We start from the raw sequence: 12389 nt of genomic DNA on the forward strand, positions 1-12389 counted from the left end.
AAATTTAGAATATAAAAAAATCAAGAATGCAACTGTATACCACATATATGATATACACATTCTTTCCCCCAGCAATCCCAATCTAATAGTTTACCCCAAAGAAATACCACCAACAATATAGAAGTGCACATACACAAAGCTACTCACTACAGCATAGAAATTTATCAGAAACTACCTAAATATCTAAGAACAGAAGACTCACTGGATGATGCCCAGAGACAAAGGAGTATTAGGTCACTACAAATAGAAGGATGAATACTGATATAAATTGATCACGCAGTGACCTTCAAGAGATATCATTACGTAAAACAAAGTGTCAAAGAGTATATACAGCACCCTATCTTTTATGTGATAGAAGAAAAGAAGATATACATATTCCTATTCATTACGAACAGTAACACAGGAAGGATACACCAGGAAAACTAAATAAAACACGTTACCTCTAAGGGAAGGGAAGATTCAAACAGAATGGGGACAGGATGGAAAACATTTGTTTGGATTTGCCTCTGTGTAGTTTTAAAAGTCTAAAACATACTTGTGTTCCATACATTCAAAAAAATCAAATTAAACAAGAATGGGGATGAAAAAAACAGCTATAGATAAAAAGTAAATTGAGAAAGTGGCCCTTACTGTGACTTCAAGTGAATATAATAACCACTTGAGAGTAAAAAGGAGGGAAGAGAAGGAAGGAAAAGAAGGGAGGGAGGAGCAGAGGAGCAGGAGAAGAAGGGGGAAGAAGGGGGAGGAGAGAGAGGGAAGAGGAGGGGAAGGGGATGGGGAGAAGAGGGGCAGAGGGAGAGAAGGGGGGAAGGACAGGGAGGGGAGAAGAGTGAGAGGTAAAAGGAAGGATAGGGGAGAGGAAAAGGAAGGAGGAGAGAAGAGGAGCAGAGGGGGAGAGAAGGGACAAGGGGGACAGAGGAGAGGAGAGAGGAAAGGAGGGATGAAGGGAGAGAGGAGGGGGACGAGGGGCATGGGGGCAGAGGAGCGGGGAGAGGAAAGGAGGTGTGGAGGAGGGGAAGGAGGAGGGACAAGGGGGACAGAGGAGAGGGCAGAAGAAAGAAGGGGTAAAAGGGAGAGAAGAGGGGATGGGGAGGAAGGGGAGGAAAGATATGCAGGCAGAGGGAGGAGAGGAAAGGAGGGGTGGAAGGGAAAGAGGAGGGGAGAGGGAGAGGAGGGACATGGGGACAGAGGAGGGGGAGGAGGGGGCATGGAGGCAGAGGGGAGGGGAGAGAAGGAGGAGAATGGGGGCAGAGAAGAGGAGAAGATGGGGAGAATATGGGGGGAGAGTAGGGAGGGCATAGGGCAGAGGAGGGGGGAAAGGAAGGAGAGGAAGGGCAGGAGGAGGAGGAGGGAAGAGAAGGGCAGCTTGCTCAGGAACAGACTCATGGGAACAGCCCCGTATCTACTGGAGAAACTGTGTGTGTAGTCCCCACGGTCCTGTAAGAATAAGCACAGTGACAACACCAGAGCCCCAGGGCCGTCTGTCTCTGCTGACATGTCATTCCAGAGGAGGCAGCACTGCTCACGGAGACCAGGGCCAGAGGAGAGGTACGGAACCCACAGCCTTGTCCATCAGGGAACGTCAGGGCAGGGAGACATCTGCACTCTGACTCTGGGGCGCTGGCAGGACTGTTACACATTTGTCAAATGTCACACGATCATACACGGCTTTTTACGCAAATCCTACTTCAATGAACTCACTTTTTAAAAAATGGCAATTGTGTTAAAATTTCTGTAAAAGCATTTTTGTCTGCAAAGGCAGGTGTATATATGGCTGTGTACCCTGCGGTTGGCAGTGATGGTTTCTGGAAGGAAGGGCAAAGGGCCAGGGGCAGGGGAAGGAGTTTGTGTTACACCAACGTTGCTCCAGATGCTATGGCGTCTGTAGAACTTTCTTTGGGGAATACAGCACAAAAAAGTGAGTCACAAATCACAAAAAAACTCATTTTCCAAACTTCAGAATTAACACATTGAACACTGTAATTCAGAATTTTGGGTTAAAAGATTTGCAAAATTTATCTCTATAAACATGTTAATTTTTCTGTGCTGTCACAACTAAAGTTCTTAAAGATGTTATTTCTTTATTTCAGAGAGAGTAAGAGAGAGCAGGAGTAGTGGGGAGGAGCAGAGGGAGAGAGAGAAGCAGACTCCCCACTGAGCTTGGAGTCCAACACAGGTGTGATCCCAGGACCCTGGGATCAAGACCTGAGCCAAAGGCAGATGCTTCACTGACTGAGCCACCCAACTGCCCCTAAAGTTGTTCTTTTTAACCCCTGGAATAATTCCTTTTTGTTTCTAATTTTGCGTATCACATAAACAGATGGTGTTCAGAGATGCCACCTTGGCTCCCCATGAAGCCACATCCCAGAATCCATGCTCTGCATACCTCCCTCCTCCAGGATAGACTCAATTCACAGGAAGAAACAGAGCAAAGTGATGGACGGCCCCTCTGTGACCAGGTCACAGAGAATGGCTTCCATCTTGCTAGTGCTGCCACCCTTGCCCTCTGGCTGGTTCTACCAGAGAGGCCAGAGAGGCCAGCTGCCCTGCCATACTATGCTTTGCAGAGAGGCCCGGGTGGCAGGAAAGTGAGCACTGCCTGCACACATGAGAGCAAGGAAGCCAAGCGGCCTCAGTGCAGCCTTGAGATAACCACCACCTTAGGAGAGGCCGGAAACCACAGCACCCCACAAAGCCAGTCCAGATTCGTGATCCACAGGGACTTGAGGTGAGAAATGCTCTTGTTCAAGCTGCTAAGTTCCAGGGCAATCAGTGACCAGTATGCATCTGTCATCTCTAATCTCCTCCAGAACCCAGGCAGGAGGTGCTCTGAGCTCCATCTCACAGGTGGGGACCTCAGTGCAGCAAAGGTGGCAGCTTCATCATGGGCAGGCTGCAATCCACCAATAGGCCTAGAGGTCCAGCTCCCCCACGGTCTCTCTCTCCAGGATGGCCTGAAGTGGTTTCCAATAGGTCAAGTTCAAAAGAGCCCAACAAACTGATCCTCACTGGTACTTATCAGGCTGCACTGCAGTCCCCTACAGAAACCCTTGAACTGCTATCCCCCACCAAGACCCACCCCAAAGCCCCTGGGCTCTACTCCTCCTACAGCTATCTATAAAATGCATACAAGTTCTCCCTCTAGGAGCTAAAGCCAAAAAAGACAAAGAGGAAAAAAAAAAGCTTGGACCGGGGAGTTAGGTCCAGCATGGGCCCTCCTCTAAGCTCTGCCAACAATCAGGATGTCCTGCTGTTTCACCGGCCCTCAGATGAACAGGTCAAACTCATGGGCACTCCCAAGAGAAAAGTGCACATACGAGGCCCAGAGGTGATCATGGCCACAACATGGCTTCAAGGGAGGGAGGCATGTGGCACCCAGGCTACTGACCCAGCTAACGAATCCCAAGCAGCACTTTGAAAATCTGGCAATTTTACAGAAAGACTCCTATTCCTAGCTTCTTGTGAACATGTGGAGTGCCTCCCAACACAGGCCATAGACCTTCACAGAGCAACCATGAGCAGAGCCGATTCCTGCCAGGCAGCATGGGCACACTGCCTCACCCTGGCTAAGGGCAGAGGGCTGCTCCAAGGCCAGGTGCCCACTGTGGCATCAGCTCCCTGGAGTGCTGTGCACATATACAGAACACAGAGCAAAGGGCCATCCTGTGGGGAGAGTCGGGGACACTGGCCCTTACACGCAGAGCCCCTGAAGGCAGGTTGGGGATCTGCTATCTATGCTATCACATGGAAGTCAGAGCAGGTGCTACTGATCCAGGTCCCTCACAGGAAACAATCCTTTCTGAAACAGCGGTGTTTCTCAAAGAATGAGGAGGTAGCCTCTGAAAATCCCTTTTTTTTTTTCTCCCTGGTGGTTATGAAGTATGTTTGGTTTGTTTTCTCATAGTATGCATGTAAACCAGAGTTAGGACGGGGGTAGCCCATCAACTGTAAATCTGTATTTGGGGCTGAAAGGGGAGGCAGCCAGAGGCTGCAGTCCCTCCCACCCCATCCTCTTCCACTCTTGGTAAGAGCTCTGAGGTCTGGGAGGCAATGCAGGGGTGCGCATGCACCCGACAGGCCATCAACCACCCACACAGGCAGAGTAGCATAGGGCAGAGCGGAAAGCAGATGATGCTCAGATTCCTTGGGAACAGGTTCTCTGAGGAAGAAAGTTTACAACAGATTCTGAGAAAGAGTGGAGAGAAGGGGAGATTTTCTCCCTCACCTACCTCACTCCTGCACGAGCGTCATGCCCCAAGGAAATGACAGAAAAGATGTCATTAATAAATGATTCCAACTTTCTTTTCAATGGTGCTGAAAAGTATATGCAAATCCATCCATAATTACGTTTAAAAATTCCATTTCATGGGATAATCAGACTTCAAAAAACTCAATTTTAGTTTTAATCAGATTTTAACAAGGATATTAAGTCCATTTCGTTTAGAAAAGGGGAAAAAATGTGAATTTAACACAAAATGTATTCAAGCTTAGCCCCGGGAGATAATTAAATAAAATTAATTTGGCAAGGGTTGTCAGTAAATGGAAGCACTCCAAACCGAGGTTCATGTTTCTGATGGAAACAAAAGCAACTCCTTGCTGTACAGATACATGGCTCATGTTTCCTGAGGAGGGGGCAGCAGCCTATCCCAGAGCAGGAGGATGGGGCAGCCAGGGAGACGAGGTGCTGGGAAAGAGAGCCCTGGAGACTCCAGGGGTTCAGGCGGAGACTAACAGCACCCAAGGGGAGGCTGAGACACAGCATCCAGCCCAGCTCTGGTGGTCTACGACCTTCCCTGCAGGAGGGCTTCCCCTCCCTGATCAGATGAAGCCTCCTGCCCTGGCCCTCAAACCCTTCTCTCTCAGCACCCTGTAACGTGACAGTGCTCTGCTCGGTGGTGGAGCAGGGACCTCGCATACCTCAATCTCTGTACGCCGTGATCACTCGGCAAATATCTGTTGAATGGAACAGGTATGGCCACAATGCCTATTCCTGACCACTTTAAGTCACCAGAGAAAAAGCAAGACAGACACAAGCACTGCTCGGCCCAGGCCCTCCAACACCTGATATGGCCTCCCTACAACATGTGTACACCAGAGCAGTACCTAACCTCGATGGCAGCACCTCAATCCCGTGCTTGGTTGACTCCCACTACCTCCCTCCAAACAAACTCACATCCCGAGACCAGATTCTCCCAGAGCAGAAAATTAGAGGAAAGAAATTACCCTGATCCACTGTGAGTAGAGGTCTTAGGGGAAGGAGGGAGAAAGGCTGAGTTGGCTGGCCAGCCCTACAGCCTGAAGCAGGGGTGGGCACATTACTACAGCCTCCAGGCGGTATCAGCCCACCATCTATTTTAATAAAACAAAGTTTTCCTGGAACACAGCCATACCCCTCATTTACATCCTGTCCCAGGCAGCTTTCTCACAGGATAGCCCACAGTTCTGCTATTGTCCTGGATCATCCTAGCATTAGCACAAAAATCCCACGTCCCAAGCCACATTGCCCTATGCTGGTCACCCCGTGCTATGCTGCAGAGGTAAGGACTTGTAGCTCAGGCTCGATGGGCCATAAAGCCCCAAATAATTACTAACTAGCCCTTTACTACAAAAACTCACAGCCTCTGTCCTAATCCATCCTTTCACGGGCACCGACTGTTCAGTCAAGAAAAACTCAGAAAACTAAACTGGCAAATGAGCCAAACAGGAGAAAGTTTTGTTTGGGTTTTTTTTTTTTTTTTTTTAGATTGATTGATTGACTGATTGATTGGGGGGTGGGGGAGGGATTGCATGCATGAGCTGGGTGGAGGGGCAGAGTGAGAGGGAGGAGCAGACTCCCGGCTGAACAGGGGGCCTCAAACGGGGCTCCATCCCAGGACCTCGAGATCATGACCTGAGCTGAAGGCAGATGCTTCACTGACTAAGCCACCCAGGCACCCCAGAAAGTACATTTTCTATCATGGAAAGTCTCTGTCTCAGTTGGGAGATGGGCAAAGTGGGTGGAGGGGAGCCGGAGGCAGCGGCTTCCAGTGATGGAGTGAATGAGGTGCAGGGATGACGGGCACAGCACTGGGAACACAGTCAGTGGGGCCATCACGGCACTGCACGAGGTCAGAGGGTAGCTAGGTTGTGGCAAACAGGGCATGATACAGTCGTGTGCAGTCACTATGCTGCACGCCAGAAACTAGTGTCATGTTGTGTCAACTAAACTTCAAGAAAAGAAGGCTTTGTCCCCAGAGAATCAAGCTGAGCAATGGCCCCTTCTGGGACACTCGGGACACTGCAGCTGAGCTCTAATAAACAATGAAAGATGCCCCAACTAACAGAAACATCAGAAATAGCTCCTAGTGATTCCTCTCAACTCACTAAACCCAAACCTTTCTGTAAGGGCCCAGAAAGAATGAGTTTTGGGTCAAAGGTGCCAACTCTGAGACCCAGATGCTACACCAGACCGGCTCCAAGCCAGAGTGTGACAGCAATTCTAGGAAAAGGCAATGAGCTCCTGAGACCTAAGGGCAGCAAACTCAGGCCCCATAGGAAAGGCAGAGCCAGAGAACAAAAGGCAGAGCTCTTCCGGGAAAACAGAGCTGTGTGTGTCTGACTGTCCTCCCCACAGACTCACGAACAACTCCTGCCAGTTCATGAGCTGACAGACAGCAGTGCTCTGAAAAATCCAACCGAGAAGCAACCCTGCCACCGCCCCCCTCCTTTGCTGTGGGAGGATGGTTTGGTTCTACAGAGCCGAGGGCAGTTTGCACGTAAAATTAATTGCTAATCTTCTAACTGAGCCACCTCTGAGAACAAGAGAGTGTCCTATTGCTGCCCCAAAAGTTAAATCTTCCTTTCCCAAGTAATTACTGTCTTCCTCTACCTCACAGAGCCTCCCCCATCTGAAAAGCAAATCCCAGCACCTGCCAGAAGGTGCTTGGTCCTGAGCAAAGGCAGGGAGGTCAGCCTTTCAGCAGGCGGGCAGACCTTCCTTGCCAAAGTTCGGCTGGGAGCCTTCAGGCCTCAAACAGCTGCTATCAGCTGACAGGCTGCATGCCTGCATATGTGCCGAGTGCTCCTCGGGCTAAGTGGATGGGCAGCGCCCCAACAGAAGCCTGAAATGCCAGCAGCAGGCTGCTCAACTCACAAAGACGCAGGATCCAGCTGCATGGCACCATGCGGCCAGCCAGATGGATGGAGGTGATGGAGGGCACTGCCCACCAAGCACTGCAACTAGCCAAGCAATCCAACGAGGGTGGCACAAATTTGCTCTGTGACCTTGCCAGTGAGCCCCCCAGAAGCTCTGGTGCTTCCTCTGCCCAGTTGGCCCGCCTCATCCAGAGCTGGGAGGAAAGTGAGCGAGACGCAAGCATGAGCTGGCCTGAGCAGCCCCCCCAGGGCGGCCCCAGCTCAAACAGCCATCCTGTCAGCAAGGTAAGCCCCTCTTCAGAACAGGGACTGTCTTAACATAAACAAGCTCTGCAACTGCTTGTCAGCCCTCAATTCCAGACCACAGAAAACATCTGGCCTTCTGCCCACCAACATTATTCAAATCCAGCAAAGAGACAACCAAGGTTTGACCCCCAACTAAGTCACATACTCCTGCAAAATGCTGCTGCGGCAAGTTTTCCTTCCTGAGCCTAAGAGGCTCTCCTTTCATTCTGTTTAAAACTGTCTGTCCTCGTACCATGAGGGCAAGAGGCCAGCTTGTGTGACTCTATCCCCAAAGCCAGCTGATGTCTGCCAAACAACAGAGCCTCCAACAAATGTGCAAAGAATGAACATGTGATTGACTTTTCCCAAAATCTCAGTTCTATCAACAGATCATCATCTGGGGTCAGCAGGAGTGAGCAGGGAATAGGCACTCACCCACAGAGGAAACAGCGGCCAGATTAGAAGGGACCCGGCCTGGAACTCGAGACACAGGCAGAGGACCTGCTGACACCTCAACTCTCGAAATGCTTGCACAACTCGACCACCACTGCTTGACCCCCTGCTCACAGGCGACTGTCCCCCTGCACTTGAAGGGGCACCTTGCCCCATGCCACAGAGCTTGGACACCTGTAGTGGGCTACCCTGCCACATGGAGGCCTACCAGGCACGGTCTAGCCAAGTACCAAGGCCATGTCTCAGAATTCAGGTGAGGAGAGGCCGTGGAGTGGCCATGGAAAAGAAGTGCTTCCTCCCACACAGAGGATATTCCCCTTACCACTGCAGGCCTAAGTCCAACCTCCATGGCATGACCAGAAACACCTCCAAGAACTGATCCCTGCCACCTCATGGGCCTCTGCCACACCCCACACGCTGGCCAGAAGTACTGGGAATGAGGGACATCTGAGTTCACCAGATCCCTGTGGCTGGGGTGAGTTTGTACAAGCTGCTTCCCCTGCCCTCTGCCCCCTCCCCTTGCCCCCCTGCCCAGAACAAGTTCCAGCCTCTCCCAGGAGCCATGCCTGATGCACCAGCGCACCAGCTTGCCCATACCTAGGAGGACTCAAGACACCTACCACTCTAGCACCAGACATACCATAACTGCTCAGGAAATGTCCACGTGTAGGCAATGGAAAGGAGGGAAAATCTCTAAGAAGCAGCATGAGACCTTGCTGTCGGACTCCCATCCTGAGACCCAGCAGGGGTCTGCCCACTCCTCCTCCCCCATCTCTGCCTAATGGGATGGCTCGGGTCCCCAGTTAAACCAGTACATCAATCCCTGTCTTACCAGATGCCAGGGAAGACAGTAAACATTTAGGAAGGACTGGCTCCCTGACCCCCTCAGAGCCAGCAGCAAACACTAACCTCTACTATCACCTAGCTCTGATTAAACCAGGAACTACCCAAGCCACTCAGACACTCTGCTAAGCACAGCTCCCAGATTATTAAGGACAAAGCCTAAAGAGCAATGAATTTGTTTTGTCTGTTATTCAGTTAGGTCAGGCCCCCAGAGCCTCACAGAAAAGGCAAGTCTGCAAACCTGTTGGCTTCAGGGCCCTGAAGGTCAGCAGCAGGCTTTCCACTCACAGGGTGGGTCTACTTGGCCCAGCTCGTATTCCACAGGCTTCCAGCCATGTCTTCTTGGGCCCAGAGGTCCTCCACTCTCTCATGGAGGAAGGGAAGAGGCAAAGAGAAGATCCTCATCAGATAATCCTACACATCCTTAAGGGATAGATGTGTCCCTCAGAAGCCCCTGCCACCCATCCTGCTGCCAAAGCTGGCCAGGCTGCCTCAGGGCTCAAAGACAAGCACAAGCATGTACACACCAATCCCCAGGACATCCCCCTCACCTAAGACAGAGCCGTGGGAGCTGCATGCCAAGAGTCAAGGTCAGTGCTTGCAATGTGACCACAGGACAGCAGTGAATCCCAGGTATTTGCTAGAAGCACACAACCCCACCAGGGTCCCATCACCTCCTCTCCCATGTTTGCAGTCCAAGGCTTTACCAATATCACCGCCATAGCCATATTCCCATACGTGGGCCCACTAACTCAGTATGACCCACCTCAACCCTTCTGGCATCGTTAACTTGCAAAGACATAGGTTGGTGGCAGAACAGGCAAAGTTCCCATCCAGATTGAACACAAGCAGACCTAAAGAAAGTTGATGTCCCATCTCCCGGGATGTTCAGGGTCCAGTGTATGCCAAGGTATGCCAACTCCACAGACACGGTCCCCCCAGCAGGATACAGAGGGACAAGCACTGCCAGGTACCACAAGCCAATCACTTTGCCAGTCAATGCCTGGGTGCCATCCCTGTAGACAGGAAGCTGAGACCCAGACAAGCCTATAAGCAGCCTCTGCTGTGCAGCTTTCCCACCAGGGAGATGCCCTGGTCCCCATGCCTGGAGGCTGCATTCCCAGGCATCTGCTGCCTCAGCGGGCTTGTCTAGGTCTAGTAATGGTCATAGAAAAGGGACCCAGAGTAAGCCCTCAAATTCAGACCTGTGCACAAGTGACAATTCTCTCTGGCTATTTCTGTGATATTTCTGCTTCAAAAGCACATACCCAAACCAGAGTCCACAGCTCTCCCTTCCTAAGAGCCAAAACCTATCCCCGCCTCTGCCCCATCTGCCTGCACCCTCCCAGCTCCCCTACCTAGACCAGGTAACCTCCTATTTTGTATGCCTAGGATGTCTCCCAGCCTTTGCTCTGTCCCTGTGGCACTCTTGCTCCAAATTGGAGCCACATGCAAAGCCGACCTGTCATGGCAGGCTGTCCTCCCCATCACTCGGCCTGCTCAGCAGCCCTCAGCCTCTGTCTTGTGCCCCACACTCACCGTCCCCTTCAGATTTCACCCCAAGCCTGGCCTGCCACCTCCCACAGCACTCCTCCCTTGGGCCAGGGCCTCCTGAAGACTCCCCAAGTTCAGGAACCACTGTCCCAGGGTCAGTTGCCCCTTCGTGCTATCTGTGTGATGCTTTGAAGAACGTATACCTCCCACAAGGCGAGGAGCATGTGCTAGGGTATCTATACCTGGTACACAAACAAACCCACCATTCATTCTGTCCCTGCGCTCCCCAAGACGAGTGTAATGGGAGGGACACTGGAGATCCTTGGCAAAGACAACCAATGGCCTCAGAGCCCCACCACCAACTAACAGAGTGACACAACCCAGGAGAACAGTTTCCAACAAAAGCTTCGGTGGTCCTTCCCTAGGTTGAGATTGATAAAGCAGATGGGATTATTGGCCAATAAAAACAGACTTCCTGAGTATAGGCCTCATTACATCGAGTTAATGAAAGTCATTAAAGCAAGCAGTCTGGAACCAGTTCATTTCCTCCAGGGTGGAAGGACTCAAGGATTATGGGTGGAGATAAGGCACCTGGCCCAGTGACCCATCTGCTTGCTGCTCTCAATCCTACAAGATGGCATGCTTCTGTCATGAACCCCAACTGTGAGGCACAGCTTCCCAGAGTCCCGCAGCCCTTCCAGCCATCACTGAACCTGACTGAGGGAGGCCTTGGGGAACCTCCAACTCTGTCAAGAGGTCGGACTCCTGCACTGTCCCAACTGTGCAACCTCCGTACAAGGAATCATCAGGCAAGACATTGGGCTCTTAGCTGCACACCAAGGCGTCCAACGTAGTGTAGCTGGGGTTCAAGGACACAGGCACTAGCAGGCACAGGAGCTACACCTGTATCGAGCACTTGTGAGAAAATGTACCAAAGCCAGCAGTGCCAGCAGCCTATACAAAGAGAAGTCAATGGCTGGCAGAGCAAGAGGAGAATTCTCCCCATTGACCTCTCATGTCTTCTGAACACTGAGCTATGAACACACTGCTTGTTCATACAAGGGTCTCCAGTCCCTTGTGATCTGAAATGACACCAGTTGTTCCTCAACGGTTTCCCAAAGGCCACAGAAAACACCAAGTCCACTCTTCCCAATTCCTTGAGGCACCGGCACTTGTGCCCAGAGCTGCTTGGCATCCCCACCAGGTTGTTGCCCACTACCATGAACAGATGTGCCCCCAAGTAAAGACCCCACTCATGGCAGCAGAGGAAGCTCAAAACAATGACCTTCAGAAATGAAAAGGAAGAGCAGTGTGTAAATACATGTGAGAAATTAGCCACTGTCAAGTGGCATTAACCTGATGCCCCCTCCTCTCCAGGTATGACACCTGTTACACAGCAGACCAGAGGGTGTGGGAAGGACACAGCCAGCTCTCCTGCCCCAAAGCAGCATGGGCTTCTCTGCCAGTGCGACCTGAACGCATCTGCTGGAGCAAAGCCAGCAGCACCCCACTCCACCTCCCCAACGTGGTCTTGGTTCCAGTTCCCAACTTGAACACAGCAGCCTTTCACATGTCCACCTCCTGGAAGGCAGCTGGCCGCTTCCAGGACAGAGGCAGTCACTTGCACCACGCCATGTGCTGGGCCCTCTCTTGGTGGGCTGGAGACCTAGAGCCTGGACCCCTGGCATCCAGAGGAGACTGAGGAGAAACAGGAGAACAAAAGGAAGATGGTAACTTCTCAAAACTTTCATTAGAGAACATTCCAGACGTGTGCAGAGTAACTGCTATAACACAACCAGCTCCCAAGCACACCAAGGTCCAGCCACCCTTGTTTCTTCTCATCTGCCATCTGCTGTCCATCCCTGACTCAATTCGTTTTACACCTATCTCATACCATAAATTTTACCTCAAAACAACTGTACCTAAGACTTGGGTCCCAGGACACTGACTTGAGGATGGGTACAAGACCACAGCTCCCTGGAGGGAGTGTCCAGTCCCTCTCCAACCAAGCCCTCAACACCAACTTCAGGCAACCCTGTGCTGGGGGCTTGGGGACTTAGGTTCGTCTGCTCTTAAACAATTTTTTAAAACTTTAATCGCTTTCTCTCTTCCATTCCAACTTGATTTGCATACCTCTCCAGCAAAACACTATTCATAGAAGGTTGGCTGGCAGCCAATCT

At 51.3% G+C, this 12389-nt stretch overlaps 1 protein-coding gene across 5 annotated transcripts in view; it reads right to left on the reverse strand.

Annotated features, from left to right (window-relative positions):
• MAD1L1 (mitotic arrest deficient 1 like 1) overlaps positions 1–12389 on the reverse strand; it is a 346832-nt gene that overhangs the window by 307869 nt on the left and 26574 nt on the right. For 3 of the 5 annotated variants that reach the window (XM_077907541.1, XM_077907542.1, XM_077907539.1), the window contains one exon: positions 11788–11907. The exons of the other annotated variants lie outside the window; for them this stretch is intronic. In XM_077907541.1, coding sequence (XP_077763667.1) covers positions 11788–11907 — 120 coding nt within the window. The remainder of the gene's footprint in view (positions 1–11787; positions 11908–12389) is intronic. 5 annotated transcript variants of the gene reach the window in all.

Source organism: Canis aureus, chromosome 8 (genome assembly GCF_053574225.1).
Source record: "Canis aureus isolate CA01 chromosome 8, VMU_Caureus_v.1.0, whole genome shotgun sequence".
NCBI classification, from domain to species: domain Eukaryota; kingdom Metazoa; phylum Chordata; class Mammalia; order Carnivora; family Canidae; genus Canis; species Canis aureus.